This window comes from Vulpes vulpes, chromosome 2 (assembly GCF_048418805.1).
Source record: "Vulpes vulpes isolate BD-2025 chromosome 2, VulVul3, whole genome shotgun sequence".
Taxonomy (NCBI): Eukaryota; Metazoa; Chordata; class Mammalia; order Carnivora; family Canidae; genus Vulpes; species Vulpes vulpes.
This window is the reverse complement of record NC_132781.1, coordinates 151678275-151699155: the sequence shown is the minus strand read 5'-3', so window position 1 is coordinate 151699155 and position 20881 is coordinate 151678275. Positions and strand designations below refer to the sequence as shown.

Below are 20881 nucleotides of genomic sequence, written 5' to 3'. Positions count from 1 at the left end.
GCTTCTTAGGGCTGTGCCGCTCAGCAGCTAGAATGTAGTTGGCAGTCTCCTCCCCTTCCTGACTTCAGCTCTTCACAGTGTGTGCTCTGGAATGACAGGCATTCCTGTGTGAAGAGAGCCAGCGTGAAGACATATTTGTAAGAACCACAAGTGCCCAGGCCGGGACACAGGGAACAGAAACTCCAGCAGATTAACCGATCTCATGATTTTTCCTGATGTTTGGCAGTGACACTGAGAGAGGAGTGCATGCCCCCTTTATATGTGGATTTATTTTTTAAGAAAAGTTTTTTTTGGTCCGGGACAATTTGTTGTTGTGAGACACATCAGACAATTTAATCATGGGGCAAGCTGACGTCTCCAGACCGGTAAATCCAGATGCAGTTGGTGAGTAATAGAAGGCAAAGAAACAAAATCTTGACAGGCAGGGCAGATGAACAGGTGAAGTTGAATATTTTATAGGAAGTTGAGTGTGAGCATTTTGTTGTTTATAACTTTATGAGGTTTACAACTTTGTGAAAAATGAATGAAAATTTGCAAGTTGTTTTTCATTCAGTTATATTAATTTACTACTCAGTTTTGTCTTACTTGATTCCTCTGGAGTTTTTTTTTAATATGTGTAATATAGGATATCATTTATTAATTTTTTGCTCTTGCAGAAGATAAGCGCTATAGGAAATCTATTTCAAATTCAGTGTTTTCCTGGCATGTTGCAGACTTAGGATTTATATAGCAGAGAACTAGAACTGTTGACTTCTATAAATGGGACTATTTTTAAGAATTGGCATAATTTCTTAGACTCAGTTATACATTCTCCAAATAAGTCTCAGGCTTTTCCCGTTTTGCTAGTATTTCCGTTTGTCATAAGGCAGTTCTTTGGTACAAACACTTCTGAAATCAGTGGTTTACATTTGAGGTATTATTGTCTCAGAGACAGCTAGAGACCAAGCTGGTAAATGCAAGTGTAGGTTAGAGGTTCAAGGCTGTAAGTGAAATGGAAGTCCATTGTCACTGAAGATTCATTTTCCCAACTGTGGGGTTTTGTGTAAGATGAGGATGTAAGGGTGGGAAAAAATTAGTTTTAAGTGGATTTGTTAAAGGGTTGGAAATATAAGCAGAATGGGGGAAAGCCTGTGAATCATTTCTTGACATGACACTTAAAAAAAGAAAAAAAGATTTATACCTTCTCTTTGATTTAGGAGGCCACATAAACATGTTCAGTCCTAGGCTGTTCTTTTTTCAGAAATGAAAAATGTTGGTGACTTTAAAGAAAAGTTTAAAAGTGTAAAAACACAGGTAACATTCCTACATGTCTCCTGACTTAATATTATTTAGTTTCTAAAAGTGTATTTTCCCCGAGAACTTCCCAGATGAAATTCCTACAGAGTATTTTCATGTTTTACCAAAACTGAAGTACATGGTGGGGAATCCCTGGGTGGCTCAGCGGTTTAGGGCCTGCCTTTGGCCCAGGGCACGATCCTAGAGTCCTGGGATCGAGTCCCATGTCAGGCTCCCGCCATGGAGCTTGCCTCTCCCTCCTCCTGTGTCTCTGCCTCTCTGTCTCTCTCTCTATGTCTATCATAAATAAATAAATAAATAAATAAATAAATAAATAAATAAATAAATAAATCTATCTTAAAAAAACTGAAGTACATGGATTACAAAGTGAGGCATAGAACAACAGATTTTTAGGACTGAAGTCAGGACTTGATTCATTTTACCTTGAAAATGAAATTTTTACTGTAAAAATCACCAGTGATTTTTAATTTTTTTTACTTTTAATGAAACATTTCATAAATAGGAAAAGGCATAGTGAAAAATATAAAAGATCCCTTGCCCAGCTAGAGCCACTGCCCAGCCTAAGAATTGAAATTAAAAACAGTGAGATATCCCACCCTGCCCCTATCTACGTGCCCACATTCCCTTGTGATGGCATTTTGTTGCTTTGCTCCCAGAGGTAACCACTCTCCTGAATTGAATAAATTCACTTTTGGGCCACTAAATTCTCCTGTCTTTCTTTATTAATAAGGATGAGGATCTAAACAATGCTAGACATTTATCTATGAGTCAGAAATGAATGGTCTTTGAATGGCAAGAAATGGGTAAGGAGGTATAACTTACTTATAAGATATAACTTGTAAAAAATGCCCATCTAACATCTATATACGAAAAATTTCATCTGAGTAGATAAAGTTTGATATATTTGTTTGATAAAAAGTGAGAGCATCAAATTCATCAATTTTTCTGCCAGTAGTCCTAAAAAAAGACTTCTGAAGAAGAAATAGAAATCACTCAGGTACCTAAGATTTGTGTGTTCTCTCTAGATTTAATTTTTGAGCTTTATTTCCTATTGCCTAGATAATTCATAGCTGGCTATAAGCTATTTTAATGGACAGACTGCATTCTATTATATTTTTTTTAAGATTTTATTTTTATTTTATTTTATTTTATTTTTTATTTTTTATTTTTTTATTTTTTTTGGTGCCGAAACCCGGGAACGAAAAGATTTTATTTTTAAATAATCTTTATACCCAGTGTGGGGCTTGAACACACAACCCTGAGATCAAGAGTCGCATGCTCCACTGACTGAACCAGCCAGGCACCGCTGAATTTCTCATAATTCAGGATTTATTCTATATGAGCAAATGAAGGTCAGGTCATTGACATTGACAATTTTGAGGGCTACACCATTGCTTTAAAGACTTTTACCAAGCCTGTTTCTTTTTTTTTTCCTGCTGTCGTCCCCGGCTGCCTAACTGTTTCTTAATGAAATTTAAAAAGCATTTCAGTGATTGGGTACGTAGAAAGTTTTATCAGATTCTTTGGAAGGATAAATGTACAAAGTAAATTAAAATTTAAATAATTTGTTTACAGTTCTAGGCCTGAAATATAGTAGTTAGTTTTGACTTTAAAATTGATAGTATTGGGACACCTGGCTGGCCTAGTTGGTAGAGCATGAGACTCTTGATCTTGGGGTTGTGAGCCCCATGCTGGAGGTAGAATTTACTTTAAAAAAATTGATAATAAAATTCATGATGGGTACCTGGGTGGCCCAGTCAGGTAAGTGTCTGCCTTCTGCTCAGGTAATGATCCCAGGGTTCTGGGATCAAGTTCCGCATCAGGCTCCCTGCTCCGTGGGGAGCCTGCTCCTTCTGCTTGCTGCTTCCCCTGCTTGTGCACTCTCTCTCTCTCTCTCTCCTTCTCTGTCAAATAAATAAATCTTTGAAAAAATGAAAATAAATAAAATTCATGGTACTAGGTTTGACAAGCCAAATGATACAAAATAAATTATTGAATATATAGAATATATTTCTTATTATTTTCAAGGCACTGTAAATGTTTTAGTGGAGCTTGTATAGGTATGATTCATGTCTTATGCCCTTGAGAAATTTACTTTCTATTATTTTTTTTTTAATTTTTATTTATTTATGATAGGAACACAGTGAGAGAGAGAGGCAGAGACACAGGCAGAGGGAGAAGCAGGCTCCATGCACCGGGAGCCCGATGTGGGATTCGATCCCGGATCTCCAGGATCGCGCCCTGGGCCAAAGGCAGGCGCCAAACCGCTGCGCCACCCAGGGATCCCGAGAAATTTACTTTCTAGTTGAGAATTTAAATATTAAAAGAAAAAGTCCAGGATGCCTGGGTGGCTTAGCTGTTGAGTGTCTGCCTTTGCCTCAGGATGTGATCCCACGGTCCTGGGATCGAGTCCCACATCAGGCTTCCCACAGGGAACCTCCTTCTCCCCCGCCTGTGTCTCTGCCTCTCTCTCTGTCTCATGAATAAATAAAATATTTTTTTAAAAAGTCCAAGATATTTATAAATTTGTTTAAGATAAGGCGTATTCTTGGGATGCCTGGCTGGCTCAGTCAGTGGAGCATGCGACTCTTGATCTCAGGGTTGTGGGTTCGAGCTCCACATTGGCTATAAATGTTACTTAAGAATAAAATCTTGAAAAACAAATTTTTAAAATTTGTCTTTAGATAAAATGTAAGATGTATTCCTTTTTTCTAAGTTAGTTGACCATGGCTTATGATGGAATCCAGAGTTGTTAACTAAGAACAGTCTGCTTTCAAATAAATAACCTTTGTGCAAGGACTTATATGCACATTGACAAGATGTTATGTCAGCATCCATTTAGAGTTTTACCATAGGACCTCTCTAACAACTGGTGAACTAATTGATTATTTAAATGCAGAGAAGGGGGCACCTGGGTGACTTAGTAGGTTAAGCATCTCCCTTTGGCTCAGGCAATGATCCCAGGGTCCTGGGATTGAATTCTGCATAGGGCTCCGTGGGCAGTCTCCTTCTGCCTGCCATTTCTCCTGCTCATTCTCTCTCTCTCTCTCTCTTTTAAGTAAATAAAAAAATAAAAATAAATCATTTTTAAAGTGCAGAGAAGGAATTTATGCTATAGTGTCCATGGAAATTAGCAATTATCCTCAGTAGTTGATATAAAAAAAATTATCCTCAAGTGAAATACGTCCATAAGAGAAGCCTATATATTTACTCAGATAAAACTTTCAAGTAATAATATTTTGTATTTCTTGATCAACATAAAAGCTATTTCTGTCTTCACTAAAATCCTTTACCCATTTATCATCTTAGGGCAGCCAGCTAATTATAGTCAGCACAGGTCCTTAAATTAGGCACAAGACCAGAGAATTTTATTTTATTTTTATTTTTTTAGAGAGGAGGAGGAGGAGCAGGGGAAAAGGAGAGAATCTCAAGCAGGCTCCATGCCCAGCACAGAGGCCCACTTGGAGCTCAATTTCATAACTCTGAGATCATGACCTGAGCTGAAATCAAGAGTTGGTTGCTTAACTGACTGAGCCCCTAGGCGCCCCAAGACCAAAGAATTTTAATAAATTCTAGTCTGGAACTTTCTTTCTGCCTTTCCATTCTCCGTCTCTAGGTTTGTAGGTTTTTTTTATTTTTCATTTTTGAACTTTCATATACCTCTCATTCACTAATTAGCCTTTATTTTTTTACTTCTACATAGAAATATATTGCTTTAAAAGATGCTGTATTATACTTCTTTATTCTTTTCCCATTTGATTCATTTTGCTCTGAAATTTGTAGTTTTGGGTTCTCAAGCTCATGATGATGGAATCAGTTAGGGCAAGGTGATTTAGAAATATATAGTCATTTATGTGATGCCTGGGTGGCTCAGGAGGTAAGCGTCGGCCTTCGGTTCAGGGAGTGATCCTGGGTCCTGGGATTGAGTTCTGCATCAGTAGAGAGCCTGCTTCTCCCTCTGCCTGTGTCTCTGCCTCTCTCTCTCTCTCTCTCTCTCTCTCATGAATAAATAAATAATTCTTTAAAGAAAAAAAGAAATATATGATCATTTAGAGGTAAAAGCAATGAGATCATTTGATTAGTAAAATGTAATGTAGCTATTCAACAGTATTAACAGGAATAAATAATAGGTGGGTTAATTAAAAATAAACTGCGTAACACTTTGAAGAAAAACATTTGTCATTATTTGCTGATGAGAGTAAGCAGAAACATTTTTCATACTCATCTAATTGTAACAATAAATGCTTTCTTCTAAGAAGGAACAGGCACTTTCCACATGTAATCAGAAATGAGGAGGAAGCAATAGTATAGAGGTCTGTCATGGACTCCTTATAGGATTTTCTGTTATCAAATGTGAACTACCAATCAAAAATTATTGTCCCTTTTCTCTGCTCCAGTGGATTTTCTCAATAGCCCCTTTTTGTATTTGCAGGAGAACTTGGGAAAGTTTAAGCCTTTTTTCCATGAGAGAATATATTGTTTTCTGGCACTTCACTATAAAACCTTACTCTCAACTTGGAATTCTTATTTAAAAAAAAGGACACATCAAGTTGCCAAGGGCACCACATCTTGATACAGTCATGATTATGATCAGAAAACTATTTTACCAGAGTTGGAATCCCAGACCTAACTGTCCCTGCAGATACAGAGAGACCTTCTATCTTCTGCAGCATTTTGTCCAGTTCTATTTCCTGAAGGTCAGAATTTAGCAGTATTTCCGAGGGAAGTTGTGGGCGTGTGCTAGACAAAGCCTGCTTTGTTCATTTGTGGCAGCTTTTGCCTTCTGTACTTTTGTTGTAGTTTTCTAAAACAGCTCTTTAAATCCAATAATAATCCTCTTTTATCAGAAGGCAAAAATGAGTAAGTGCTATAGTAAGTACCACAAATTAATGTTCTCCATTTACAAAATTTTGATGCTGTGAAAATACTTGTATAAACACAAGATGTGGGACGCTTGGGTGACTCAGCGGTTGAGCGTCTGCCTTTGGCTCCGGGCATGATCCCAGGGCCCCGGGATCGAGTCCTGCATCGGACTCCCTCCATGAAGCCTGCTTCTCCCTCTGCCTGTGTCCTCTGCCTCTCTGTGTGTCTCTCGTGAATGAATAAAATCTTTTAAAAAGTTTAGATTTTTTTTAAACTTAGTAAGGTACAAGAAAGAGAGGTGGAACTGAGACCCAATAATTTTGTTGCTTATTACCACACCTAATGAAGAGGAGAGGGTAGTGAAGGCTGTGTTGAAAACTAAGTTTTCTATTGATTCCAGTTGCCTGTGTCTTACCTTGCCTTCCAAAAATGATTAAGAATTGATTATAAGAGCTCCTGGGTGGTGGTGGTTGGTTAGGCATCTGACTCGGGATTTCAGCTTAGGTCATGATCTCAGGGTTGTGAGATTGAGCTCCCAGTTGGGCTTGCACTCAGTGCAGTCTGTTTGTCCCTCCCTCTGCTCCTCACTCCCACTCACATTCTCTCTCTCTCTCTCTCTCTCTCTCTCATAAGTAAGTAAGTAAGTAAGTAAGTAAGTAAGTAAGTAAATAAATAAATAAATAAATAAATAAATAAATAAATAAAATCTTTAAAAATCCTTAAGAATTGGTTATAATCAGATTTTAAAAGGAACACTTTGACCTCAGGCTTATTTAACGTGTTTTATTCTTATCTCTAGTAAGTAATAGAGATATATGTAACTACAGCTAATAGCTCATGAATACTTAGCTGAAGATAAAAAGTGTTACATAATTTTTAATAACATTGTACATTTAAAAATCACCCCCGACTCCCTGCTCAGTGGAGAGTCTGCTTCTCACTCTGCCCTTCCTCCTGCTAATGTTCTCAAGTGCTCTCTCTCATTCTCTCAAATACATAAATAAAATATTTTTAAAGATTTTAAAGTTCTGAAACTTTAAAGTTCTGAAAACTGGAACTAAAAAACCTGAATTAAATGTTGACTAGGAAAAACCTGAGAGTTGAAAAAGAAGATACTAGAACTCTGCATAATAATACATGGTATAAGAAACAAGCCTATGAAATTTGAGGTGCTACAACTTGAGTGAGGGAGTTAGCACCTTAAATACCAGGGCATAGTGTCAGAGTACTACTCAAATCAGAAACTCCAAACTATAATTTGGTTAGTTATCTTCCTCTCCCAACATCTACTACCTCCAAGAAACACCAAGACATGCCTTTCTAGTGGGCTGCAGCTGCGTGACTCAAAGAAAATGGTGTTTTCTTTAGAACATACAATCCTAAAACTATAGCCAGCATCGTACACTTGGTGTTCTGACAAACAGAGGTCTTTCTTTGGCTCTCATGGAAAATAGAATGGAGCCATAGGGCCATTTTAAATTCTATAACTAGTTTAAGCAGAAGTAATGAAGTATTTAAATGTGACTCGAAGCCTATTATTTTTTTCTGTTCAAATTGGAAATGGAGGGAAATGATCATAAAATCAGAGCTGTTGAGAACAAATGGTTGATGTGCAAATTATCTTAGGAACAACTTCAAGGGGATCTCTGGGTGGCTCAGCAGTTTCGGGCCTGCCTTCGGCCCGGGGCGTGATCCTGGAGTCCCGGGATTGAGTCCCACATTGGGATCCCTGCATGGAGCCTGCTTTTTCCTCTGCCTGTGTCTCTGCCTCTCTCTGTGTGTCTCTCATGAATGAATGAATGAATAAATAAATGGAATAGCTTCAAATTCATTTCTCTCAGCCCTTTATTTATGAATACAGAATAAATTTGAGGTGTAATTATATCATTAAAAAGTTTAAATAAAGGAGGGGGCTCCTTTAATTCCACTTGGGTGGCTCAGTCAGTTGAGTTTCTGACTCTTTTTTTTTTTTTGACTCTTATTTTTGGCTTAGGTTGTGATCTCGGGGCCATGAGATCCCTGCAATTCAGGCTTAGCCTGGAATCTGCTTGAAATCTCTCTCCTTCTCCTCTGCCCTGCCCACACACTAAATAAATAAAATCTTTTAAAAACATTTAAAAAAGGGATGATTTCTGGATTCCTAAATATACTTTTTCTTAGTATAATTTTTTCATCTGTCAGTTTCTCTTTCTATTTCAGTTTTCCAAGCAATGCAACTGAATTTTCCTTCCTGTCAGACAAAACTTCATAGTAAGAAACCTGAACCAGTGTATCAACTTTAATGGATCTAAGAATGCTACAGAGATTTGTGGCTTCATTAGATCTGGTCAGCTACTGCTATCACAGATTTATGCATACATTCTACAGCTGAAAAGTTTATACCTGATGAATTTAGATCATCATTAAATTTGGTCTGTAACTCCTTTTGCACAAAATCGTGCTCATGGCAAACAGTGGTGATCTGCTTAAAAGTATGTGAGAATAGAAAGTATTATTTGGGTAATCCAGATCTACTCATTTTAACATGTATTATTACTATTCCAAATACCAAGGAAATTTATCCTTGAGTGGTTTCAGACTGTGACTTTCATGTGAGAAATAATTCATTTTTATAGGAACATAGTATATAGGGAGAATTATTTTCTTTTGTGTATTTATGTATATGCTGGACCTTATTTATTATTTTGAAAGCTCCCACTTCCCATTGTAAAAAGTAAATTTGGTTTTCTTCTAATCACAAAAGCCATACATGTTCGTTGCAAAAAAGAAAAAAAAATATGTATATATGAAGCTAGAGAGAAAAAAACACAAATTTTCCATAATCCTACCAGCAAAATATATAATGTGATAGTTATTATTTACATATAGATTTATGTTCTTTTTTAACCTAAGATTATTAATTATTCTAGAAACTTAGTTTTAGTGATTATATATTATTTTATATAAATTTTTCAGTTTATTCATATATCTATTGTATATTTAAGATTTTCCCAGTTATGTATCACCTCAAATAACACTATCAGAAAAAAAACATCTTTGGGCAGTTTTCATCTTCTAAAGTGGAGTTTCCTAAACTTTTGTGTAAATGTGTCATATTTTAGGCTTTTATTAGACAAAATTAGACAAAAAAACATATTTTACACAGAGTTGGAATGAAAATTTGAAAAAAACATGTACATAGCTTTGGCCACCATTCTAGTTATAAATAATACCTAGTCCGATAACAAAGAATATGTGCTCGAATAGAATTTGGTAATGGGGGACTAATACCTAGGCTCTTCAAATTTGGATTTAAGCAGACTGCAGAATAGGTCTTGTCAGGGAATTTTACCATTGTTTATTTTCAGTCCACTACCTTCTCTTCTTAAAAGTACTTTTGGACTTAAAAAAGGAAAGTTTGGCTGCCTCCTCAATATCATTTAATTACTTGAAGATTTCACCCTTCGTGTGTAGGACATTTGATGGAATCAAGTTTTTGTGATTTTCCTCTGGTGTCAAGATAATGGCTATCAGGGGAAAAGACAAGATGACTTGTTTCTTTCCCTTTTCATTAGGAATAATTAATCTGCTTCCCTTTATTTTTTTTTAATTTTTATTTATTTATGATAGTCACAGAGAGGTAGAGAGAGAGGCAGAGACACAGGCAGAGGGAGAAGCAGGCTCCATGCACTGGGAGCCCGACGTGGGATTCGATCCCGGGTCTCCAGGATCGCGCCCCGGGCCAAAGGCAGGCGCCAAACCACTGCGCCACGCAGGGATCCCAATCTGCTTCCCTTTAGTCTTTTTCTGATAACTTTCACCCAGGAGAACACTCCCTTGATTCAGAATTTGTTTATTTTAGCAGGCAGCTAAGCAAAGAGTGTGTGGGAAGAACTTTATCAGCTCTTTATTTTAATCAGTTATGGGTGTTGCTCTTGACTAATAGCTAAAAGTGGAGTTTCCAGAGCACTCCCAGACTAGTCCCATACCTGAGAGTGTGACTTCGAGTCCTAGCTCACTCTCCCACATATCCTATCAAAGCATGAAGAATCTGTCTCCAAGCAAGATCTAAAGAATTATGGTGCACAGTAGTCAGTGAAGAAAGACTCTAAATACAGAATATAGTTGATAAATTAAAAAAATCAGTAATCTGATAAAAATAATGTGTAATATTGATCTAAATCATAAAAGTTGATTGCTATATCCAACTTAAATACAAAGTAATGACTTATAAGAGAAATAATTGATAAAGTACCTGGTGAAATTTGAAGTAATTATATTGGGATGGCAAATTTGTTTTTAAGGAGGCTTCAGTAAGAAACTTAATTTTTAGACTTTCTACCCTTCATAAATTTTGGTAGGGAGCAATATTTGAGATGAATACCAAACTTGTTAAATTATGTAAAATAGAGATTAGGGCACCCCGATGGCTCAGTCAGTTGAGCATCTGACTCTTGATTTTGGCTGGATTCATGATCTCTTCCTGGTCATGGGATCAAGCCCTGCATTGGACTCTGTGCTCTCTCTCCTTCTGCACCCCACCCCCCACTGGTGTTCTCTCTCTCTCTCTCTCTCTCAAATAAATTAGATCTTTAAAATAGAGATTAATCCCAATCATCAGATTGTTGTAAGAACTAAACATGTAATGTGCCAGTTTACTACATTATATTCTATAAACTTTTGTTGATGAATGAAACCAGATGTTGAAAAGACTTGTAAGATTTCAGCTTAATCTTTATTCTAAAGGCAGTATGAAAAAAAAAAAAAAATAAAGGCAGTATGATTGAAAGGGTTGTAGACTTTTAAAGTCAGAGACTTGGACTTGAATCCCACCTATATCACTTACACTCAAAGAGAAAGCATCAAAAGAATGAAATATACAAAGAAAAGCAGTCTAAGGGGAGAAAAAAAGCCAGTTAAATGACACTTATAAAGGGCTGCAATAAACAAACAAAAAAACTCAACTCCTGACAGAAAATACTATACCCAGTGAAAATATCCTTCAAAAATGATGATATAAAATTATCCTAATTGTAAGCACAAGATTACAGAAATAGAGTGCCTGAGAAAGCAAATTTGTAGGAAATATAAAAGACTATCATTTGTGAGAACAACAATAATAATGTTTGCTGTGGTTTATTGTTATGTGTATATTGAAATAAAATATAACAGTATAAATGAGTTGAAATGTTGTAAGATTCTTGCATTACTTTTTTTTAAAGATTTTATTTATTTATTCATAGACACACACACACACACAGAGGCAGAGACACAGGGAGAGGTAGAAGCAGGCTCCATGCAGGGAGCCCGATGTGGGACTTGATCCCGATTCTCCAGGATCACACCCCAGGCTGCAGGCAGCAACAAACCGCTGCGCCACCGGGGCTGCCCAAATTCTTGCATTATTAAGTAAAGTACTAACAATGTATTGTAGTAAGTCAAGGATGCACAGACACAAATCAGACCAATAGAAAATAAGTAGCAAAGCATCAGTAAAAAATATAAGTGGACTAGGGATCCCTGGGTGGCGCAGCGGTTTGGCGCCTGCCTTTGGCCCAGGGCGTGATCCTGGAGACCCGGGATCGAATCCCACATCGGGCTTCCGGTGCATGGAGCCTGCTTCTCCCTCTGCCTGTGTCTCTGCCTCTCTCTCTCTCTCCCTGTGTGACTATCATAAATAAATAAAAATTTTAAATAATATATGTATAAGTGGACTAAACACTCAAGGATAACAATTGTCAAACTAGATAGAAAAACAAAGTTAAGGCAAAAGTGTTATTATACTGACACAGGGAATTTCATAATGATAAAAGGGTAATTTAAGGGAAAGGTGTAATAACTCTAAATTTATATATACCCAAGACATAGCTTTATGGTATTTAAAGCAAAAAATTAATAGAACTGGGATGCTTGGGTGGCTCAGCAGTTTAGTGCCTGCCTTTGGCCGAGGACGTGTTCCTGGAGTCCCGAGATCAAGTTCCACATCGGGCTCCCTGCATGGAGCCTGCTTCTCCCTCTGCCTGTGTCTCTGCCTCTGTGTGTGTGTGTGTGTGTGTGTGTGTGTGTGTGTGTGTGTGTTGAATAAATAAATAAAATCTTTTAAAAAGTTAATAGAACTAAAAAGAGAAAGAAATATATCCATTATTATATGTAGAGTTGTTAACATACCTCTCAGTAATTGACAGAAAAAGCTAACCAGTCAGAAAGGATGTTAACGATTTTGTACAATGTGATTAAACGACTTGACTTCATTGGCAGATGTAGACACTATCCTCAACTGCACAATATACCATGTTTCCAGGTGTACATTAACAATTTGGAAGAGGGGATCCCTGGATGGCTCAGCGGTTTAGCACCACCTTCGGCCCAGGTGGTGATCCTGGAGTCCTGGGATGGAGTCCGACATTGGGCTCCCTGCATGGAGCCTGCTTCTCTCTCTGCCTGTGTTTCTGTGTGTGTGTGTGTGTGTGTGTGTGTGTGTCTCATGAATAAATAAATAAAATCTTTAAAAAAGAAAAAAACAATTTGGAAGAATAACTGCAAGCTTTTTATTTTTTTTTTAATTTTTTATTTATTTATGATAGTCACAGAGAGAGAGAGAGAGAGAGGCAGAGACACAGGCGGAGGGAGAAGCAGGCTCCATGCACCGGGAGCCTGATGTGGGATTCGATCCCGGGTCTCCAGGATCGCGCCCTGGGCCAAAGGCAGGCGCCAAACCGCTGCGCCACCCAGGGATCCCAACTGCAAGCTTTTTAAATTGTTTTTCTGTTTTAATTTAAGCTATATCTGAGGCTAAGAGGCTCAGGAAAGACCCTTATAGGTTTTGTGTAGGAATACCTAAGTAGGGAAAAAAAAAAAAAAAAAAAGGAATACCTAAGTAGGAAACACTGAAATGGTGCCATGATTTTCTAGTTTGTTTTCTTCAACAAAAAATTAGGTTACAGAGAACAGTCTGCCTCTGTCTCTTTGAACATGAGGTTTGCAGATAATAACCTGGGATTGGATTTAACAAACCTGACTGATCGATCATAAGAGTCACCTGTGAAGATTTTTAAAACTATATTCCTAGGTCCTGCTACCTGTAGATTCTGTATTTTGAAAAGGCAACCAGGCTAATATCAAACATTTGAACAGATTAGGATTTACTGTAATAATGTCTGTCCTGTGGAGGTGAGGAACATGGAAAATATGAGAATATATGAGAATATATAAGAATGAATGAATTTGAGTAATAACCAGGTCAGGGTTGGTTGTGACCGAATCCCCCACTGCATGAGTCAAGAGGCATATCCTCTTCTAAAAGTTTTATAAACTTGGGGATGCCTGGATGGCTCAGTCAGTTCAGTGTCCAACTCAGGCTCAGGTCAGGATCTCGTCATGAGATGGATTCCTGTGACGTGCTCCACGCTCAAGATGCTCTCTCCTTCTCCCTTTGCCCCTATTCCTAGCCCTCCCTCACGCGCCTATGCATTCTGTCTCGAAAACTAAAAAAAAAAAAAAAAAAATACAAGTTTTATAAACATGAAAATTAAGCATATTTGCATAAACATCAGAGGATAAGTAGCTGTTGTCTCTGGTTTTGGTATTTAGCGACTATATTCAGTAACTTTCTTTACACAAAGAAAGAGGAGGGCTATTCTTAGCAATAGATGTGATGGCAGACATAGTCATTTTTATCATAGCTGTTGGTATTTTCCACACATACTGTACTTTTGAACATTAACTGAATTTACCTTGAGCTCAAATGCCAGTAGACATGAATATGTTTGAAAGGATACCATGGGGATCCCTGGGTGGCGCAGCGGTTTGGCACCGGCCTTTGGCCCAGGGCGCGATCCTGGAGACCCCGGATCGAATCCCACATCGGGCTCCTGGTGCATGGAGCCTGCCTCTCCCTCTGCCTGTGTCTCTGCCCCTCTCTCTCTCTGTGACTATCATAAATAAATAAAAATTAAAAAAATATTTTTAAAAAAAAGGATACCATGATTTTATTGTTTTGGATGTACAAGAGAAAGGGGATGCCTAAATACATTGTTCAGTAAAAGATTAAAAGGGATGACCGAAGTTTGGCTTTAGAAAGTGGTTAGGTTAGATACCTGGCAAGATACTGGCAGCAAGCTAGACTTGCTGAATCTCATTGAGGGAATTGGCAGACAGGACTGTGATCCATTCTCACCTAACACTCCTAAAGCTTTCTGGCTATTTTTCTTTGTAAAAGTGTCACAAAGCACTCACCCTTCTTTCTATTGTTAGTGGTTTGGTTTTGTTTTTTGAGTTTTTATATTTTCTTCCCTATTACTTTTAATCAAACAGGCATTTTCCTGTGTATCATTTGGAACTGAGTAAAGTCCATTCAGTGGACGGGTTAGCAGGATATTTCACATTTCAGTTCCTCCTTGCTTCCAGTAAGTAAGGTGACTATGAACACCTTATGGTGCTTAGCTCCATTTCTGAAAGTGTTATCATTAACATATGCTAAATATTATATGATATATCTAAAGTGTCTTGAGGTCTCATTGATATTTCATAAGTGGGTGTATACTGTCTTAAAGCACTGACTCTTATTCATGTATTCACCCATGTGCCACTCCTGAAGGGCTATCCCAGGGTACCACTGATGGGAAATTGTTGTGACAGGTGTTGTTCTGATGTCTCTGGCAAGTAAACTTATAAAAATATGGTCCGTCATTATGATAACCAAATTCTCTTGCATTTCATGGAAGGAATTAAAGTAGTTGAGGCCGGGCAGCCCCGGTGGCGCAGTGGTTTAGCGCCGCCTGCAGCCCAGGGTGCAATCTTAGAGACCCAGGATTGAGTCCTGCATCAGGCTCCTGCGTGGAGCCTGCTTCTCCCTTTGCCTGTGTCTCTGCCTCTCTCTCTGTTCCTCATGAGTAAATAAATAAAATCTTAAATAAATAAATAAATAAAATAAAATAAAATAAAGTAGTTGAGGCCCAGGATGTGTTCAAGTAAATCATCCAAGTAGGAAGAAAAGAGTCATTGTCCTCTCGCCTCCATCTGTTGCACTTCAGTAACCAGAACCCTGTTTTGCCTAAGTCATCAATATACAGCAAAATAACGCGTCCAGCAGTCACTGCTGCAGTCACTCTGATAATTACAGTTGTGTAAATCTGACTTTCATCAACAGGCTTCCCAAGATTCATGTCTATCAACTGAAAAAAGGTTGAATTTGGCAAGTCTTTCTTAAAATAAAATAATACATGCTTGTCAATTATGTATTTTCTTTTATGAAAAACTATAGTTTTAAAAGAAACTTTTAGTGCATATATTATGCCCACTTTGCCCCTCCCCAAAAAAGGAGTTATTTGCCTCAGATGAGAAAATTGTGCACAATAAACATGTTAGCTTATTGCATGTCATAGTATAGTATGTGGTCCTTGATGTATTTCTGTAAAGTAAAGGTTCCACTCTAATTCCAGGACGGTTATTCCACATGACTCTTTTTTTCTTCTCCTCTAGACTTCTCCAGAGAACCCTGGGACAGTAGGTGGAGTGCAAAGCTGTATTGTGTTGCCTTCCTGCTTTTTTTTGTTGCTTTCCTGCTTTTATTTATTTATTTTTTATTATTATTATTTTTGGCCCAGTCTTGGCTGCTCCTTTATCTGCCACTAAAGCTAACTAACTAAACCCTGCATGTGTGGTCATTATGAGAGATTTCATGGCCTTTCATTTCAGTCCCGCACATATACCATGTCAGTTATGTTTTTTCATCATATCCTTAAGATCATGATTGTCCCTAAAGTATTATTGTGATAAGCAAACTGGAATCCCAGCTCTACTTTCCAAAACGATTTCATTTTAAAGCACTCTCTGTAATGCCCCAGCCCCAGGCTCCCTCCAGTGCTCCAAACTTAGGGTCCTGTGAGAGCAAAAATAATCTGAAAAACCAATGCATGTAAAGTGTTAACACTTAATGTGTTACCCTTCTGAACTATAAATGACCTGAAAGAGGAGGGTAAGGAGAGAGCAACGTTTAATAGAGAATGATGACTCACCCACTAAAGATGGATCTCCCTATTTCATGATACCAGAGGCAGTAATGTTAGTCGGGGAAGGCCTCCCCCATGCCAAAAGGATGAGAATGGCAACAGCAGTAAGCCACTCTGGGGCAAGATCTCATGCATATTGAAGACATCCACATTTGTGTGTGTATGCGCCTTTAAGAGATTTTAAGCTGGTTATGATCATCTCATTGAATTTTTGTCCTAAAATGACATCAGCTTGGTTTTGGTTCCTTTTCCCTCTTAGTAATTTATCTGCTCCGGATTTTGATGTTTGGTGTCCATGTGATGTCAAGGAATCTGTCTGCATGATTGTTTATCATTGCTCTGATCCTTTCCAACTACCACAGGAAGAGAGGGGAAGGGACCTTTTAGAGATTATGCTGAAATAATAAATTGGCTGTTCTTTTCCCTATGTGCCTTTCACCATACTACAGAAGAAGCAAGCCACCCCACTGCAGACCCAGGCATGGTCATGGACAGTGTGGAAGCAGGAGACACAACGCCTCCCACCAAAAGGAAGAGCAAGTTCTCAGGCTTTGGCAAGATCTTCAAGCCCTGGAAATGGCGGAAAAAAAAAAGTAGTGATAAATTCAAAGAGACCTCAGAAGGTGAGATATTAAGATTTAAATATATGTTCTGGGTTAATGGGTTTCTTATTTTAGAACTACCTTTCTCATTCTCTTCCCGAGCTTCTATAACCTGCTATTTGAAGAGGGAATTCAGTCTTTAGAAATAAAACCAAGTGGTCACTCACTTAAGCCTTATATATGATAACCTCATCCCAGATTGCTATTTTGATGGGATTAAAGTTTATCAGGTAGTGAGTGAATGGAGTTCCTAAATGGTAGTTTTCTACTCTGACCACTTTCAGAAAAAGTTCACCCATAGATACCTTATTATTAAAATGCCAATGAAAAAAGAGCTAAAATTATATGAGTAGTTCCTTTTGGAAATGCTGCTCTCCCAATAACGTAGGCTATGAAAGAAATTTAGTTTTTAAATTTGAAGTTAGCTTTCCTGTTCCAGAGAATAGAAAATCGAACCACTTTGTTCTTTTACCTATTGGGTTAGAATGCTTAAAATTAACCTTTAATTGCCACATTTCTGAGTGCTGTTTTCCAATTTAATATTAGTTTTAGAGCGAAAAATATCTATGCGAAAACCAAGAGAAGAGCTGGTTAAAAGAGGGGTTCTGTTGGAAGACTCTGAGCAGGGTAAGTTTGTAAATAAAATAGCATGTGTCTATCTCTGTACACTTGGTGTTTGATTCTGACTAGGCATTTGAATATTCTTTTGTTTTTGCTGTTGGGAGAGAGGGAAGATTTTTTAGAATTGTTCTTGCATCTAGAATATTTTTTTCAAACTTCTATAAAAAGAGAAAAGACAACTCAGTAGAAGACTCTACAAAAGCACTGGACAGTTCACTAAAGAATACATACTGGGGTGCTGGGATGGCTCAGTTGATTAAGCATCTGCCCTTGGCTCAGGTCATGATCCCAGGTCCTGGAATTGAGTCCCACATCAGGCTCCCTGCTCAGTGGGAGGGAGCCTGCTTCTCTCTCTTCCTGCTCCTCTGCCGGCCTCTCTCCTGCCTTCCCCTCTCCTGGCTTGTGCTCTATGTCAAGTAAATAAACAAAATCTTAAAAAACAATACATATAAATGGGGGCATCTGACTGGGTCAGTCAGTAGAGCAGGCAACAACTGATTTCAGGATTATGAGCTTGAGCCCCCATGTTGGACATAGAGATTACTTTAAAAAAAATTTTTTTTTTAATAGTTTAGTGTAGGGCAGCCCCGGTGGCGCAGTGGTTTAGCGTTGCTTGCAGCCCGGGGCGTGATCCTGGAGACCCTTGATCGAGTCCCACATTGGGCTCCTTGCATGGAGCCTGCTTCTCCCTCTGCCTGTGTCTCTGCCTCTCTCTCTCTCTGTGTGTCTCTATGAATAAATAAATAAAATCTTAAAAAAAAATAGTTTAGTGTAATCTGTGAAAGCTGAAGATATGCAAATCTATGTGCAAACATGTCCAGAGCTTGGTATATACTCAACAAAAATTTGTATACATGTGTTATCAGGAGATATGTACAAAGATGCTTGTAGCAGCAGTATTTACTAACAATATAGCAAAATTGGAGACAACCCAAATGTGTACTGATAATAAAATACACAGGGGTGCCTTGATGGCTCAGTTAAGTGTCCGACTCTTGATTTCAGCTCAAGTTAGGATCTCAGAGTTATGAAATTAAGCCCCTCAGCATGGAGTCTGCTTGGGATTCTCTCTCTCCCTCTCCCCCTGCCCTTCCCTTACTTGTGCACATTCTCTCTCTTTAAAACAAATAAATAAGTCTTAAAAAAAAAATGTTTCCAGACCCCTGAGGCCTCCCTTGCCTCCTACTAACACACTTCTCCTTCCCCCACAGAGCAATCACTCTTAGAACTCTTGGGATAGGGATCCCTGGGTGGCGCAGCGGTTTGGCGCCTGCCTTTGGCCCAGGGCGCGATCCTGGAGACCCGGGATCAAGTCCCATGTCAGGCTCCCAGTGCATGGAGCCTGCTTGTGTCTCTGCCTCTCTCTCTCTCTCTCTCTCTCTCTCTCTCTGTGACTATCATAAATAAATAAATAAATAAATAAAAATTAAAAAAAAAAAAGAACTCTTGGGATAATCTTCTTTGTTTTATTATAGTTTAACCACTTAAGCATGCATCTCTAAACACTAGTTTAAGATTGCCTGTTTTTTCTTTACATTTACAAAAATGATACGATATATATCCTTTCGTGACTGATTTCAATTGCTCCGTATTACTTATGAGAATCGGGATCCCTGGGTGGCGCAGCGGTTTAGCGCCTGCCTTTGGCCCAGGGCGCGATCCTGGAAACCCGGGATCGAATCCCACGTCGGGCTCCCGCTGCATGGAGCCTGCTTCTCCCTCTGCCCATGTCTCTGCCTCTCTCTCTCTCTCTCACTGTGTGCCTATCATAAATAAATAAAATAAATAAAAAAAAAAATTAAAAAAAAAAATACTTATGAGAATCATAATATGCAGGTGTAGTTTGTTTTCATTGCTGTATAATATTTTATTTTATAAATGTATCACAAGTTATGTATATATTTAGGATTCATTTTTAGAGAGAGAGCACATGAGCAGGGGGAGGGGCTGATGGAGAAGGAGAGAAACAGACACCCCTCTGAGCACAGAGCCCAACATGGGGCTCTATCTCACGATTCTGTGATCATGACCTAAACTGAAGTCAGACAATTAACTGAGCCACACAGGCACACTCTGGAAACACTTTTTTAAAAAATTCATTTAATTAATATATAGTATATTATCAGTTACAGAAGTGTAGAGTTCAGTGATTCATCAGTTGCATATAACACCCAGTGCTCATTACATTACATGCCTTCCTTAATGCCCATCACCTGGTTACCCCATCCCCCGGCCCTCTGCCCCTCCAGCAACCCACAGTTTGTTTCCTATAGTTAAGAGTTTCTTATGATTTGTCTCCCTCTCTGATTTCATCTTTTTAAAAATTTTCCCTCCCTTCCCCATGATCCTCTGTTTTGCTTCTTAAATTCCACATATGAGTCAGATCATCTGATAATTGTCTTTCTCTGATTGACTTATTTCGCTTAGCATAATACCCTCTAGTTCCATCCACTTCGTTGCAAATGGTAATATTTCATTTTTTTTGGCTGAGTAATATTCCATTATATGTATATATATATGTGTGTGTATATATATATATATATATATATATATATATACCACATCTTTATCCATTTATCTGTCAGATGGACATCAGGGCTCTTTCCATAGTTTGGCTATTTGGAAATATTTCTTAATGTCCATGATGATCACACAAGTGTCCTTGTAATAGCTCATTGAAATTTACATTTATGTTTTATGCATTTTTTCTCTACTAGTGCTATACTTGACAATAAAAAAGTACTGATAAGATATCTTGAGAAAAAAAAGATATCTTGAGAAAATTCAATGCTGTGTTATCTATATTTGATTTATTTAAGGAAGGCAAATATTTTTTGTGGGAATGAAAATAATTAGTAAAGGGAAAATACTAAAACATAAATAAGAATAACTGATTCTTTTAGGGAATCTCGAGTATAAATATGAAATGATTTTATTTCTTTTTTTTTTTTTTTAAGATTTTATTTTATTATTCATGAGAGATACAGAGAGAGGCAGAGACATAGGCAGAGGGAGAAGCAGGCTCCCTGTGGGGACTCGATCCCAGGACCCCAGAAACATGACCTGAGCCAAAGGGAGATGCTCAACCATTGAGCCATCCAGGGGCTCTGAAATGACTTTATTTCTTCTAATAATTATCTCCCAATTTCCTATACTAAAGGCAACCATTTTCTTGGTGAGGGGTAGGAAAAAAAAAAAAAAAAAAAAGACTGTTCACTTTTCTCCCAAGTGTCTAACCCAACTGGCTGTGATCTTTAACTCCAAAATTGAGTGGCTTGTGAAGGATCCTTGGGCCATCCTTCTCTGTGTCTCTGTACAATCTCAGCTTTGGTTTTTTGTTTGTTTGTTTGTTTTTTAATTTTTTTTAAAGATTTTATTTTATTTATTCATAGAGACAGAGAGAGAGACAGAGACACAGGTAGAGGGAGAAGCAGGCACCACACAGAGAGCCTGACGTGGGACTCGATCCCGAGTCTCCAGGATCACACCCTGGGCTGCAGGCGGCGCTAA

General features: G+C 38.1%; 1 protein-coding gene across 4 annotated transcripts in view; it reads left to right on the top strand.

Annotated features, from left to right (window-relative positions):
- Window positions 1-20881, top strand: part of PHACTR4 (phosphatase and actin regulator 4) — a 105184-nt gene that overhangs the window by 52412 nt on the left and 31891 nt on the right. Inside the window, exons 3-5 of one of the 4 annotated variants that reach the window (XM_026014363.2) lie at window positions 15619-15646; window positions 16598-16771; window positions 17297-17377. In XM_026014363.2, coding sequence (XP_025870148.2) covers window positions 16630-16771; window positions 17297-17377 — 223 coding nt within the window. In that variant the 5' untranslated portion in view covers window positions 15619-15646; window positions 16598-16629. Of the gene's footprint in view, window positions 1-96; window positions 385-15618; window positions 15647-16597; window positions 16772-17296; window positions 17378-20881 lie in introns of those variants that run through there. The other 3 variants (XM_026014365.2, XM_026014364.2, XM_026014366.2) reach the window with 3 other exon arrangements.